Raw genomic sequence first — 16,567 nt, forward strand, 5'->3', positions numbered from 1 at the left:
TCTGTGAGGAAGATTAAATGCAACCAGCGTGGTTGTATGTAGGTGTCTTGCCATCACAAGAATGCAGGTAGAAGACCAAATGGACCAAATCTGACTTAAGACCACCAGTCCAATCCAGATTTTATGACACCAAGGCAACAAACACCTGAATGTAAAGTGTATACAAATGTCAATTTCTACCAAATGTAAGAGCTTCTGCCACATACTGCAATGCAACTTTGAGTTCCGGGTTCAAGTCCACTCCAGCCAACTAAAATAAAATAATAAAATTCTGCCCAACATCATAAACTTTTGCAAGAAATTCGAGAATTGGAAACTCAAGAACATTTTGACTTGAACATTGCATAAAAGAAAATCAATTGAAGTCATGAAACTGTAATTTGTTACACCTCTAACCATTGGCATGAATGACAGCTTTTGGTTGTAGGGTTTCATGCCATAATTCCATTAACTCTACCTTCCATATGGATGATACCTCCCACTGGCAGCAGCACCACCAACACCACTCCCATATCCAGCATAACCACCATTACCACTATAAGCACCACCATAGCCGCCTCTATAACCACCACCACCACCACCACCATAGCCGCCAACATAACCACCACTGCCACCGTAGGCACCACCATAACCACCTAGGGTACCATACTCATCATCCCCATATCCAGCATTCCCATAAATGGACCCACCATACCCACCACCCCCAAACCCAACCCTGGAACCATATCCACCATAACCATCATAAAAACTGGTGGGGCCTGCTGCACCATAGCCTCGACCATGCCCACCACCATATCCTCCTCCCGATCTTCCACCACGCCGACCACCAGATCTATTACCACTTCCATAACTACCATATGACTTTGTAAAACCACCACCATAATGTCCCCTGGCATCACCACCTTGATCCCCACCGCCTCTTTTAGGTTCTGCCTTCTTTATTTCCACCTACGTCAGCAAACAAAAGTAATCATATTATAAAAAAGGGTTAGCCATCTCGAACGGTAGATCTGACTTGTTTTTCACCGCGAAGATTTTCTAACCCACCTGTTTACCCCCAAGTTCGTGTGTTTTCCCCTCAGACATGATCTCTTCAACAGCATTCTCGCTCTCAAATGTGACAAACCCAAAGCCTCGTGATCGTCCAGTGTTGTGATCCAACATTATCTGGTGCTCCACAATGTTGCCATAAGAAGAGAAGTACTCCGCCAACTCATCTGCGTGATTAAAAATATGAAGTCAAGGGAGAATCAATTGAGAAGGGTCAAGGTCTGAATACTACCTTCTGTAATGGATGGGAGTATCCCACCCACGAAGATTTTCTTTGTTTTCATGCTCTCTTTAACTTGCATTTCCTCCCTCGGGACTGTTCTTTTTACTTCCACCTGAGATGCACACCAGAATAAACTCAATTAGAGCAACAAAAAACAGGGAGAACGGTGGTAAAGCTTTCCCATGTAAAGATAATTCTGGAATGCAATGCCAAGCTTACTGTTCTGCCGTTGATGACATGTTCATCCTCCAAAACTTTATCCAAAACAGATGAGTTGGCAAATGTTATAAATCCAAAACCCCGTGGCCTTCCAGTATGTTTCTCCTTCATTATGACGGAATCAATGATTTCTCCATACTTCTCAAAATGCTTAGTGAAGATATCTGTAATAAGTCACACCAAAAGGTATGATCATAAGAGGTGGAAGTGAAAGTAGTAACAAAAGAATCAAATCGCAAGAGGCACCGAAAAAGTGGGGAAAACCAGAGGTAACAAAGAAATTAAAATTCATGATCCAAGTCTATAGTCTGTCAGTGCAGAAATTTTCTAGGCAGTTCTCCCATGCACAACGCCATGTCCAGGGAATTAATTTATCATGCCCATGTAAACATTTTCTCAATAGTTTTGTTTCCTCCAGTAATTGCCAAAGACATTGGAGCATGGGGCATCTTAGGACAAAACAGAATCATCAATCGTTGTTTTTTTTATATATATATTTTTATAAGCAAATTTTATTAAGAAAATAAGAGGAAGCACAAATATGCCTTGGAAATTTAGGAAATCTGCCAAGTATATAAAACTAATAACAAGCCAAAACAAAACAGCAAAGAATCCAAATTAACAATCAAACCCAAATTAAAACATCAAGGCTTTGGTGTAAAGCAAAATGTCATGGAGACGCACTTCTTCCCTTTGAACACCCTAGAGTCAAAAGGAATACTTAGATTTGACATGAGGATAGAAATTGAGTCAATATCTCAATCATTAATCCTTCTTCTAAAGCAAAAATGCCAGGACAAATAATCATACGGAACTAGACGTTTTTTTTAAGCTGGACTTGAACCCACAGCCTCTAAGTTGCTTTGCAATGTGTCATACTGAATTAGACGTTAATTCCAGTGCAGTAGGGCATAATACAATTTTCGCTGCACCATCATCCCAAAATAGAATCCAGCCCTCTTTCCCAACATTAAATCTAATTTCCCTAACTAAGACTTTGATAATCCCTTTCCAAACTACCCTTCCATAACATTGCCAACTCTCTCCAACAACAGCTCTATTCATTGGCTTGATTTTCCTTAACCCCAGATCCCCTTGGACTTGGAGGATGAAATCTGATACCAATTCACCAAATGATATTTATTGTCTTAGTTGTGCCATAGGAAATCTCTAACAAATATCTCAAGACCTTTCCCACAAACATTGGGACTGAGAAGAAAGTAGGTAGCAAATCGGAAGATTGGATAATGAACTTTCACAATCCAACAAATCGGAAGATTAAATAATGAACGGCCATAATCACATACTACTTAGCATTTCTTCTCATGAGAAAAATCTATTAACATTAAAATCCCCTCCTACTCGCCAAGGAAGATCTCAATAATCATAAATATTATCCAACTCCTCCCAAAATTGATCCTTGAATCTCCTATTGCTCGGCCCGCCCAAACACACCACCAAATTAGCTAAATTGGTGAAGTCTTTGGGTGATGATACCAAAGACCTGCCTCAAATCCTGCCAACACTGAGTTACAGAGAACTTGTTAAAAACTTGCTTATCCATCAAAACAAAATTGTACAATCCATAGATCTCTTTGGTATCTACTTACTAGATATACTGCAAAACACAAATCAGGTCTAATACATAACATTGCATATATTAAGCTACCAACAACATGAGCATATGGTTGGGCTTAGACTCAGGTTTGACGAATTGCAAAGAAACTTTGAGGTCATGGGTTCAAGTCCAGCTTACCCACCCATAAAAAAAAAATACATGTGCATATGGTTCACTTTTCATTTCCCTCCTTTTGGTACCTTTAACTATTAATCTAGTTTTGTATTTTTTCAAGGATGCATCAAGTTTTAATTGCCTTCTCAAAATCCATTCACACCCAATAACATTTCTATTTTAAGCAAATCCGCTAATTCCTATACTTCCTTTTAAAATAGAAGATATTATTATATTTACTCTTAATATCAATGATGCCTTTAGTCCCTTGTTTGTTAGAGTCCCACCCCCTCCCTTACACATTTTTTTGCTTTTTCACTACTCAATTGACTGATACTATGATGTTGTTGTTGCAATTTAATAACACATATTCACTAGAATAACTTCATCGACTTGAGATCTTGTCCAAAATCACCTGTCCCTCTAAGATTCTTGTATAACCACCTTGTTCTTGACCTGAGGCAAGAAGAGTTTGCGATTTATTCAAATCTAAGACATAGTTCGAGTCTTTTATAACCACCTTTTTATTGACCGGAGGAGAAAGCAGTTTTGTTGAATCCAAATTTTGTAATCTTGTGTGTAGTCCATTAAAGTTGTAAAGATAGGCAGCCTTAATCATGTTGAATCCAAATTTTTGCTGAACCCCCAATGCTAGGCAACCATAGACTACAAGGCTTCAGCCGCTTGACCATTTGTTTGAAACATAGATTTAAACCTAAGTGATTTATGAAGTACCAAAATCATAACCTACAAAGCTAGAAACCCCTCCCCCAACTTTCTGGAATTCATGTGGCTAGCACATGCCACTTCAGATATTGTCTTAGTCTCGTCTGTGAATGAGTTTTCCAATAAATTTGAGTCATCTCACTCAACGATAAGAAAACTGAACTGTGATTTTAAATCTTGTCCGATAGGCTTGACATGTCTATCGGTCTCATTGGTGGACGACACAGACGTATTGGACGAGTCATCTAGGTCTCAGACAAGATTTAAAACAATGCTTCAGCCAACACATTCAAGTTGCTTTTCAATAATAAGAAAAGTGTATTTCAAACACAAATTCAAGAAAAGTCCACTTGGCTAAAAAGCACAAATACATTAAATTAAAACTATAAAAATACAGATACACTACACAGATAGGTTCAATCAAACACTTAAAAGTTCATATCCTCAATAAAATAGAAGTCTATGACTTGGTTACATACCTTCATTAGTCTCCCATGAAACGCCTCCAACGAAGATTTTTCTACCAAACAAGAAAAATTACAGTTATTCTTCAATATATCGTCATTTTGGCGGCAACTCAGGAGGGATGATGAAATTCATCGTGAGAAGCGCTCTCCGTAAATCTAAAACACCAAAAATTTCTAACAGAAGCCCATAGAATCTATAATCAAACCCTAAGACCTTACAAACTAACCCTGGAGTGGAAACAGGACTGATGGAACGCTTTAGATCATCTCTTGCACTATCTACAACATCGATCTGACGTTCTGAAGATTTTTCTTCTTCAATTTCTTCAAGAACCTCTCTTTCGCCATTATCGGCGATGAAATCAACTCCATCTCGCTTCTCTTCTGCAATATCCATGATTTTTCTTTTTCTCTCAACCTATAGACCTGCAAATGAAGAAATATTATTTGAAACTAGCCCTAGATTTCCCTAATTCTATCTTTCTAACCCTAATTAAACCAAACAACCTAGATCGAAATACCTTCCTATCTAGGTTTTATCAGCACAATATTTCGATTGGGCGATCGATTATAGGGGATTTTTTACGAAAGATAGATACGTTTTTTTAGGGCTTTTGGATTCAGAAACCAGTCCCTGTGCGCGCGCCTCTTTGCAAAGAAAATTTGATGGAATTCAAGTGATTCATTATTTTCTTCTCTTTATATTTTTATAAGTTCTGAAAGGGGTGCGCGTACTACGCAGTACGCACTTGGCTTATCAGATCACGCAACAAATTGGCGGTAATTTAGATATAGCCCTCAACTTTTTGGTGAATATTTGAGAATACCCCTTTTTGACAGTAATGAAATCCACCTTACCTTGGTCTTTTATGATAGACCAAAAACGAAAACCCGGAATGCCCTCATCTTCATCTCTAATAAAATAAGAGAGCTATTATTGCCACACCTACTTTATTAACGCCACATCAACTGTGTGTAATTTTTTTATTATTTACATAAGAATTGGTGTGGCGTTAGTCAAAATTGATATGACAATAACAACTCTCTAAAATGATCTTTCTTTTCAAAATCAATCACATCAACCTTAAAAACTCTAGGCATGGAATTTTTTAGATAAATAGATAATTTTAAAAAAAATTTGATGGAAAAATAGAGAATTTTATACAAAAACATCAACACAAGGTTGAAAATAATGAATTAAAGATAATGTGGAGTAGATTGAAAGTAGTTCACCATGGAGGTTGAAGAGTTGAAGAACTTTGATTATTTTGAGAGTAAAATTAAGGTGAATTTTTTTGTTTAAGGAGTAGGTGAGTTATTTTGTGTCAAGGGTGTTTAAACTAGAATCTCAAGTGGATTAGTACGAACAAGACACCTAATCTCTTAGAGCACTATATCTCGTTTAATTCTCTCTATACATAGAATACCCTCACAATTAACACATACCAAGTAAGTTGGGGATAAACCCCTACGAGTGCCCCAATGAGAGTGCTTAAAGTTGCTTAAAATATTGTCAAATTCTCCATGATGGAATCAACTTGTCCAAGTCAGTTCAACTTTGCAACAATACACTTCAAAAATGCACCTTGTGAGATTAAAAACTGATCGACTTAGTTGATCATATATAATATTTTTGCAAACTGAAAAATATATATATTTTATTTATTTTAAATATTAAAACGTCTATAAGTTTAATACATTTTGATTTGACAGATACAAGACGAGTCACGATTGTTTAGCTTGACTGGATGCTCTGTACATCCGTGTCAAGTCTGAGTTTTAGGGTTTTAACACTGGTTTTAGTTTTTGAAGTGGTTAATGAGTAATGAGAGAACAGCGCATGGGGAAGGGAAAATCATTTGGTAAAAAGCATTTTCCTCCAAAGGTGAAAAATCACTTCATTTCATCTTAAAATTGCATTTTCCTCGGAAATTTTTTTCCACACGTTCACTCCATGCACAATTATAGAGTACCTAAAATTAATTAAATGAGTAAATGACATAAAAGATATAGCTTTAAAAGAGTTAAAACAGAAAAATAAAAGAGTTACTATTGCCACACCAACTTTTACTAACACCACAGCAACTGAAATTCTTCAATGATTTACATCAGAATTGGTGTGGCATTAGTAAAAGTTGGTGTTAGGGAAAGGAAGATCACGAAAGAAAAATGTAGGCAACAAAGAAGGATTTGAACAAATGGGAATTGAAGAAAAAACACTGTGACTTGTCAAATTCAATTGAAGGAATGGTCCAAAAGCCTCATGCCCTCCAAAAAAAAAAAAATACAAAGTACAAGACAAACCCATACTACTTCACTCTGAACTATTGACAACATATGGAAAACAGAACAAAGACATGAAATCTAGCATATATTTCGGTCATTTTACCACCATTTCAGTGCTTTTCTTTTGCTGGGGACGTTATTAAATGATGCAATGTGGTTGCTTGGATGACAGTGCTCGGGTTTGAATCCCTAGCACGTATTGATCCGGAACGCCTAAGGTTTGTATTCCTCTCAACACCGCCACGTACAAAACGTCGTAATGAATGTGGAAGGTGTTTCACAAGCCTTCTTGAACTCACCAGTAGAATCACACCCACAACTATGAATAGCCTACACTTGTAGAATTTCCAAGTGAATTTCAATTATTAAAAAAAAAAAATTCAGAAATTAAGGTAGGTGAATCCACAAGTTACCATCCAAGAAGGAGCCAAAGCCTAGCAACTGAAGCCGAAGGCAATTGTTCACCAAGAGCAAGCATGCCAGCAACTACACCAGTCACTATTGATGCCACGGCAGCACAAGTGGACACCACGATGGCTCTCCCATGTTTTAAACCTCGTGTCTGTCCATGGATGGGAATCATCATATTAACATATAGCGGAACTAAACTATTAAGAATATCAGAAATCCATCTGCGCAAATAGTAACATGGATGGGTTCAGCAAATATCGTCTTTAAGATACCTGGTAAATGAACCCAGTGCCGCTACAACATATACTAATTGAAATACACATGGGAACCAACATCTTGGAGAAGCCCTGCTCTAAGAACAGAAACCCCATCTTGGAAATCACAGATGCCATCCTGCAGTTATATTCTGGGGTATAAGTAATCCTCAGTAAAATAAATATAAAAATAAAAAATTCAGACCAATCTTATTATATGTAAATCCATGATAACTGAACACAATCTGTGCATTTGTAAGAATTTAATAACAGTATAACAATAACACTATTTGCATTAGTGCCTGTGCCTGTACTCAATAAGGAGAACAAAAATCAACTTCAGCAATGAAAAATCAGAAATTTCCTAACACATGCCAAAAGTAAGAGCTAAAGTTTGAAAATCATCCCATGAGAAAGAAAATAGGGATCCCATACCATCAGCTATACTAACGATGACTTTTAGAAAGCCCCAAACATCTTCCACCAGTATTAACCAGGTTGGACCCTTTCTCAAAAACCCAACAACGACCTAATATTCACTCATCACTAAATTGATTTCCAATAGTTCACTGCATCAAACGAAACTATGGGTCTTCTAAAGCCCAACATATTGATTAACACCTCCCCCGGGCACAAGTTCTAAGTCTTCTATTCTTACACATCAGAATTTGTAGACCAAATTTAGCCTTTGCCACAATGAAGTTTGAAAAAAATAAAAAATAACTAACAACAACAAACTTTTAAGTTTAATCATCTGTTGCCATTCCAAAGAAAACAGTGCCATCCATATGATAGCACACAGTTTCTAAAACATAAATAACTTCTTCCAGACAGTCATGTCGAATTTTATGAAAGATCTTCCACCATATAATTCTATCTTTATCAGAAGTAAATGCATAAAATTAGGCCAGGATAATTTCTTTGAATTGTTCTTAGACAGAATAAAATCAATTCTTATCTTAATGATGAAAACACACAAGGAAAAAAAAAGCAAATAAAATAGATTCAGGGAAAAATAACACTTCAAATAGAAAGTAGAATGCAAATCTAAAGAGGCATATAAAAATGGATCAATTACAAATTAAAAAGAAAATACTAAAATGGATAAAATCAAAATAATCAACAGTCAAGAGCTTATAATGGCACATAAAAGATCAATTCTACTTCAACTAAAAGAAAACTAGAAATTAGTATAAAGATGCACTTATGCTTTTAAGATTTCTCTTCAAAAAATTCATATTTTGAAGCCAAAAAAGAAAACTGAAAGCTGATAAAGCGTGAAGTATCTGAATAAAATAAGAAGACGAGAGACAGTGCAGAAACACCACCCAAATAAAATGCCCGATTCCAAGCCATATATAATTTCCTCAACAACTTCAGATTGTATCTGCATGGGATAGACAGAATGTCACAAGTTGAACAACAGAACTGTCAAAGAATGGGGAGAAAAAAAAAAACCTACACACCATAAGATACTAAAACATGGAGCTAATGTAGTGTGACCAGAGCAGATAAGGGAACTCACCAACTCCTGTTCTCTTCGTTGACGTTGGCAGATGCGAAGCCATCCATTAAGGAGGGCCTATAAACCCATGGGCCACACCAGTTTTTAGAAATGGGAAAAAAAAAAAGTAACCAAAAAAGTAATCATAAATACAATTCCACAAAAAACATGCAATGAACATTCTTTCATTGACATACTCCTCCTATAGGTATGAAGATTTATAAAGGGATAAAGCACATTTAAGTAGAAAGCGGAATATCATATAGAGGAATGATCAATATTGTAAGTTCTTCTGGCTTGGGGTCGTTCAGCCTTTTCAAGTTCACCTGGTTAAAAGTCAGATAGAGATGTAACTAAAAGTGCAAATAGATTTGGAATCTGAATATGCCATTTATCCATGGCTTTGAGAGGGAATAAGGAGTTCACTTATGTTTCATCTGTTACTTAAATCTAGGATTCAGTTTCATTAATGAAGTCGTTTTTTCTGCTAGAAAGCGAAATTAGTGATTAATAATTAGTAATTAGTAGGTGAAGGAGGGTTTTGAACCCCAGGTTGTGGTATCAACATTCGCAGACTTTAACCAACCTAGCTGCACCTTCATTTTCATCAATGAAGTCATTGTATGATGTCACAAGAGAATCTAGATTTTTGAACTTCTTAATATAACACTGTAATCATAATCCATCCAATAAAGAGATCCCTTTTGAGACCTAAAAAATTGCTTCATAGATTCAAGTAGCACTTAAGAACTTGGTGACATGACAAAAATTTCTTATAAAAGCTAGGGATGCCTCCAGAATCATTTTTAGATTATTGGAAAAGTAAATATTACTTATGTCAGATGGTGCACAGGATATGATACCTACAAACAAGATGGAAATAATGAAAATCAGCCAAGGTAGATTGAAAACAGATATGGCAGAAGCCTTTTGCTCCTCTCCTCCAACACCCACTCCTGCAAAATAAAGAAGCACTCATAACATTAAAAGCCAAGAATGCTCTATTGGCCACAATTCATGTAACAACGATATGACACTTGTAGGATTTTTTGGAAGGTCGGACATCAATTTACACTTGCATCCATGTGGACACGTCCTAAGTCCTAACACACGTCCTGGCACATACATTTCTTTCTTCTTCTTTTTTACTTTTTCAGAAAGGACTTATGAGACAAATTGAACAGTGTTAGAATATATAAACAAATTAGGCTTCTTAAATGCGCCATGTCAAACACATACCTATGTCAGACATTGATACACGTGTATATGTCATTGTTAAATATCATATCTGAGGTAGATCCGACGGTTGATGATCAAACAACTGCAGCCCCACAATCACCCCTCATCAAGACCTTTGATCCTAGGCCCAAACCAGATAGTTTTATGGGGTTCAAGGCAACACATACATGAGGGGAAGACCTAGAGAAAGAGAGATCCAGAATCAGCGGGCCACATGACAGCCCACATGAGAAGGTAGGTGGTATTATCACTCGCAGACTTTACCAGCTTCCAAAATTGGAACCTAAACTCGGTTGTGACCAACAAATAACTTCCATCATTAATGGCAGTTACATGACCAAGTCCTGCCTCATGTAAGACTACTAAAGGGCGAAAAATTGTTTCAAAAGAAAAGGATGGGAGTGTTTAGGAGGAGTCCAAATCCTTCCAGATTTTTGTGCAACCCAAGGACCCATTCATGCAACTATCTAAGGCATTTTAATGCCCGTACGATTAGAAAGAATAAATTTCAAAAAAGAAGAGGAAACGAAAAATACTATTATCAGTATGAGAATTTGAGATACTGTGGTGACCCACAACTTCTAGAATATCAGAGACAAATAGGAACGGAACTTTCCAAGTGTAATGCTCTATGAAACAAACTTGAGATGAATCACAGATTGGTTAGAATAAGGAGAACTTTTACGTGGAACAAAGGATCCAGGTTGAAAATACGCTTTGTGCCTGTTGGGGAAGATGATCCCCACTGAAGCAGAGGATCAAAAGCAAGCAGAGGGATTTAAGTATTTTAGTTTTCCTTTGAAAATCCATATAATTGAAATATCTTAGATTTATGTGTAACTTAGGGCGTTGTGTACATGGTTCCAACAAACTTGCAGATTCTTTTAACTAAAGAGGTTGTGTCTAGTTCGTCTCCATACATTGGAAGATGCCTCTAGCTCCCCTTTAACAAATTTTCATCAATTACAAAAAAAATATAAAATAAAATGCTTTACCTTACACAGTTCTCATGCCTATCATTCTTAATTTCCTATTTTAAATTTTTTATTCAAGAAAACAAACCATTCTTTAATTTGATGTTGAATAAACCCTATCATGTCAGGTTTCTACTCTACACATTGGAATATCTGAAAGCTCAATGTCACTCTAGTTTTTCTCTTTAGGTAAGTTCTGGTATCTTTCAACAAAAAGAATAATAACAAACTTACATTACCTATCGTGCCAACACCTGCCAAGGCAATCCCCACCCAGTCAATACCATTCATAACTTCCTTAAGATAAAAATGAGAAAAGATGCAAAGTATGGCAAGGCCGCAACCAGAAACTGGTTGTATAACAGATACCTGCAATAAATATATTGATAAGGTTTTCAGGACAATGTATAAGCAACAAATTGTAGATAATGTACCACAAAAATATACAAACGCAATAGATGATGGAAAAATAATAGTTCAATCTTGGGTTAACTCACCGGAGCTTGAGATAAAGCCCTCAACATCAATAGGGCTCCAAATATATCCATAAGAAAACCTATAATCCATGCTTTGTTGAAAGCATATGCTCTTAACACCTAGAGGCAGCCATTTAGGAAATTTAGAATGATACATAAAACAAATATATATACACAATACATGCTTTGCTTTCAAATTACAAGAAGTATCCCAAAGAATTGGAGTTGAACATGCTTTGCTTTTAAATTGATAAACACATATTACAAGACTCCTCCTAGATCACAATATTGAATATAATATTGGAGTCTGAGAAGGTGGTGATCGGAGAAGGTGGGTTGGGTAAAATTTATTAAATGTGTTATGTATTGAATAGGTTATCTATTTAATAAATGTGTCGGGTTTAAGTTTTCGACACGATTATTAAAAGGGTCAGGTTTGGGTTGGGTAAAATTTCAGAATACCCTTACCTCAACATCACAGGACTCGACCTATTGCCACCCCAAGAAACCGAATACACAACTTGAGGGAGCAAACCCATGTCGCTAGTGTTACCATTGAGCCAACCTCCCTGGGATTACACCCTTTCACAAAATTGTAATGGTGTCTTTCTTTTTTGTTTTGTTTTGTTTAGCTTTTTTTTCTTATTGATTGATAAAAGAAAAATTATATATCAAAAGAGAAAGAGGCCAAGGGGACCTCCAAATACAAGGTAATTGAAAGACAGGAAAAGAAAAGAGAATAACAAAACATCACAAAAGCACAAAATAACTTACTAGACCATGGAAGGAACATAATATCTCAATCTCCAGATGTAAAAGAGGACATACTGATGTTAGAAGCAAGGAAGGAGGAATAGTGGGATGGGGACAATTTACAAGAAATTTTTTGTTCAGGAAATGTTTGATGTGGTGTTTCAATAGTATTACATGCGAGGGATAGTTGAAAAGATTTTGTGGATGCCAACTTCTTCTAAATCCTATTGAAACACCAGCTATCGTAAGCAACGATAAAAATTGTAGTGCCCCTAAGTTCGAAGAGATTCTTTTTCTTCTTTTTGAGAGAGAGAAAAGAGATCTTCTATTTGCTCGAAGTCATAACCATCCATTAAAATCCACTTTTATCAATGTTCTATACATCTGTGTTTTCATATAATATATGAAAATCAAAACTAGAATATAAATGTCTACAAAACAAAACCTTTGGATCTCCAAAAAAAGTCACCCCTATCCCTAAACATGAAGAGAAGACAATGCCCCCATTAAGACAACCCTCATGCAGATTATAGGGATAAAAGAATAAAATCAGAATTTATCAAGAAATTAATGAAATTTATACAAACATACATACACCCAAAAAGAAACTACATCAATATCAAATTGAAAAAATTAAAAATCAAAAGCGAAGGAAAGTGGGAAAAACATGCCTTAAGCTTAAAAGAAAGAGGAGGGAGAATGATGGTTCCTTTCTTTTGCAGAACTTTCCCTATATTGTTTCCAGCAGTCGCTGCCAAGGTCAGGCAGATGGATTCCCACATCTCTCTCTCTCTCTCTCTCCCTCCCAATTATGCAAGATCTTGGTTTGGTGGTTTGAGTCTTTGCGGGGTTTCTTTACGTTTCAATTTTTTAGATTATTATTATGTTTCACTCACTAGTCACTATATTATAGGGTGAAAAGACAAACTTATCCTTTCTATAACAAAGACAAATAGTTTTTACTGGATACTCCGTATTTATGCTTATGAAGGACATTTTTGGTATAAAAAAAAAATCAATGATCTTCGTGCATAACTGGTCCGAAGATCTTCTAAAAATTAGGTTGTTATTTTATTTTATTTAAAGATTAAAAAAATTGTTAGAGAATTGCTATTAACACACCAATTTTTACTTATAACACACCGATCCATATGTACACAATTGCTTAATGAGATATTTCCTATGATTAAATTCCCAAAACATATTTTTCCAGTGAATTCGTCACTTTATATTAACAAATTCATTGATAAATTACTAGTACGATCGTTGATATGGCAAAATCATAATTATTTTATCAGTAAATTTATTAATTATAAAAGTGACAAATTCACTAAAAAAATATGTTTCAGAAATTAAAAAGAATAATGTACCGGACTCATAATTTTGTCATATTCTACCCATGAAATGGATAGTCACCTTGCTTAATTTCAAAAGGATTTGGTGTTGTAAGTAAAAGTTGGTGTGGCAATAAAATTTAATTGTTTGATTGTTGAATTAATTACTGAATATTTGATGGTAGCTGTTATTTGTATTTGCCAAAGTTACTAATATCCACTAATTTGTTGGAGGCTAATTCTAGCCTCCGAGTTCAATCTAAAAAGGAAACTATTCATGGTCTAATCTTAATTTCTTTAGAAGATAGTCTTAAACTTGGATTAATGTCCATCAATCGAATTAAATCTAGTCAGATCATGAGTTAATTAAAAATATATTAAATTTATAAACATTTTAAAAGTAATTTTTAATATTATAAAATGAAAATTTTGTAAAAAAAAAAATAATACAACTTGATTATTTTAGCAAAAAAAAGGGCTGAAACAAAAGTATCTTATAGCAAATCAAGTGATTTCCTACAGTGACTATTGTTTTGGGACCAAAATATCATTGTGTGAAAAAAAAAAGAACTTTTTTTTTTCACCAAATACTTTCTTCTACGAATTAACAAACACATCTCTCTCTCTCTCTAGATCTCACGTACATCTACTTCAAATGGCTGCAACAAAATCTTTGTGGCTTGACCGCAAGCCTAGCATTATCTTCTTTCTCGAAATCGAACTCGATCTCAAGTTTATCTTCATCTAGTGGCACGAAGGGGTAAGCTCAAAAACCTCAAACTCCATTCTCGATCTACCCCTCTCAAAGACAAAAAGGTACATCCACCCGTTCCCTCTCTCTATCTCCATTTTGAATCTCCCCATCTGGAATTGCCATCATGGTGGATTACTTTTGTACTTTAGTTAGGATTTGTAATTTTCCTTAAAAGTTCATGCTAATTATTAATAGGATTTGTTATTTTATTTTTCTTCAATTTGTTGATTAATTTTAATTAATTTTTATGAATAAACAAGATAAGATCATGGTGCATTTGCCACAAGTTTACATGCACTCATGCATCTCAAGGGGCCGACCTTATGTCAAATATCTCTATTTTTTTTTTCAATATTTTGGCTATAACTCAAATAATGGAGTGTCCTCCAGTGAAAGAGCATATGTGGTTCCTACACACTTCCACACTTCCTACAAACTTCCACCTCAGGAAAGTGAGATATGAGGTACAATCTTAAGGTTTCTTCAACATTATTCATGTTTGAATAGTATAATTTTCAAGCCCCCTTGTTGGCCACCGACAGAAATTTATACCGTCTTTCTTGTTTGCTTACGGGCGGGCTATTGCATGTACCCAGGGGATTTGGATGGATATGGTGCTCTAAGAGGCCAACTGCCTTGCCCATGCTTGTCGGGTCTATGGTCCGGCCACCCCATCGGAAAAAAAAAAAAAAAAAAACATATCGAATAGCTTGTTGAGTAAGGATTTGGCCCACTACATGATTAGATTACATCAGATTTCCTTGTCTAACATTTCAACACTAATTCTTATGTGGCCTTTTCATTGTCGATTTTCTGGTGTGACAATCAAGGGACACTAGAAGAAGTCCAAGTCGGTTCCTTAAAGATGTCTCAATCAGTTCAAGAATGGAACGTCAATTGTTTCTAAATTCTAATTTCAAGTGTTGGCCATGGGTTATGTTTAATTATTCAAATTAATTTAGTAGATCATGCTTGTGGGAGTTCTTTCTTATAAAATATGTTGTATGTGGGTGGAAAATCAATGTAATTGATCAAATTAATTTAATAAGTGACTTTTGTAATTGAACAATGATAATCAATGTTCTCTTTAAATTTCTGATCGCTGATAGGTGCATTTTCAAGTTGACTCAAATGATTTGACTTTCAAATTTACCAAGTTGAATCGACAAGTTGGGTCCATCAATTTTTTTTGGTTGAATCACCTCGAAATCCCATTGTGTTTTTGACCCTTCAAATCTAAAATTCATGTTGATCGAATTTTTTTTTACACATTGTTTTTCTTCAAAATCCAATATGGTTTTTTATTTATTTTTGCTAGGCAAGCGAGATTGGTGGCCACTAATTAGTAGATGAGCATGCATGCAAGAACAAGTTCTAAGCTCTAACCTACTATATATAGATGCTACCAAAAGAGGGCTCACTAGCAGAAGATGCCCATCATCATTGGTGACGCAAGTCTGTTTAGAAGCACAATGTGTGGAGATTCTTTTTGAACAAGTAAAGCTATGGGGAACCAAGCCATATGAATTATAAAAGCAAACCCTCCTCATTGCCCACTCCCCAAAAGGGAGACCCTAATTTTTTCTAAAGTAAACTGTTACAACCCCACATGTTGGTGGTGGTATAATTGTAATAAACTTGTGATGGTAACACATGTCCTTGCACAAATGAGTTTAATAGAGTTCTTCCATAAGTAGAGTCCTTCATTAGTTGAGTTCCTTAGTATTTATCAAATTCTGGAGTCTGTTGTTACTAAAGATGGGTAGGAGTCTTAGGTGGCAAGATTCACTTGCACTATGTGAAAACTGAAAATTTTGACATGACAATTTGACGTGCCAAAGCCCACAAATTTTTGAAACTGAATTTTGACGGCCATGACTGTTGATATTTTTTATGTTCTCCAATTCGACGGTTTAGAGCAATCAAATTTATGTCATCTTCCATTAATTTGATGGTTTCGGTCTATTGAAAAAAAATATTTGACAATGAAAATTTAATTTGTCGCCTTGGTCCATCGAATTTTATGAAATTCGACGGCTTTGGACTGTCAAATATAGATTTTTTTTCCATTGTGTTGCATATTTGTAGGAGTTAGGTAGAATAATATATTTCATGTTGAACTTCTTTTTGGAATTAATGAGAATTATCAGAGTTTCTTCCAAAGG

At 35.5% G+C, this 16,567-nt stretch overlaps 2 protein-coding genes across 2 annotated transcripts; both read right to left on the reverse strand.

The window, feature by feature from the left end:
• Positions 1–223: 223 nt before the first annotated feature.
• LOC147397655 (heterogeneous nuclear ribonucleoprotein 1-like) lies at positions 224–5,091 on the reverse strand. Its single transcript, XM_086449523.1, has 7 exons — positions 4,939–5,091; positions 4,645–4,843; positions 4,430–4,470; positions 1,493–1,656; positions 1,283–1,385; positions 1,048–1,217; positions 224–948 (listed from the first exon to the last, which is right to left on the reverse strand). The coding sequence occupies exons 2-7, from the start codon at positions 4,812–4,814 to the stop codon at positions 454–456; spliced, it is 1,143 nt and encodes a 380-aa protein (XP_086305649.1). The 5' UTR covers positions 4,815–4,843; positions 4,939–5,091; the 3' UTR covers positions 224–453.
• A 1,531-nt stretch (positions 5,092–6,622) lies between these two features.
• Positions 6,623–13,176, reverse strand: LOC147397656 (magnesium transporter, putative (DUF803)). The gene is made up of 9 exons (XM_086449524.1): positions 12,986–13,176; positions 11,583–11,681; positions 11,325–11,454; positions 9,740–9,828; positions 8,894–8,950; positions 8,697–8,755; positions 7,387–7,507; positions 7,117–7,265; positions 6,623–7,033 (listed from the first exon to the last, which is right to left on the reverse strand). The coding sequence occupies exons 1-9, from the start codon at positions 13,094–13,096 to the stop codon at positions 6,814–6,816; spliced, it is 1,035 nt and encodes a 344-aa protein (XP_086305650.1). The 5' UTR covers positions 13,097–13,176; the 3' UTR covers positions 6,623–6,813.
• Between the last annotated feature and the right edge of the window lie 3,391 nt (positions 13,177–16,567).

The sequence above is a fragment of the Akebia trifoliata genome, chromosome 8 (genome assembly GCF_017979445.1).
Source record: "Akebia trifoliata isolate Shusen 1 chromosome 8, ASM1797944v1, whole genome shotgun sequence".
Classification (NCBI taxonomy): Eukaryota; Viridiplantae; Streptophyta; class Magnoliopsida; order Ranunculales; family Lardizabalaceae; genus Akebia; species Akebia trifoliata.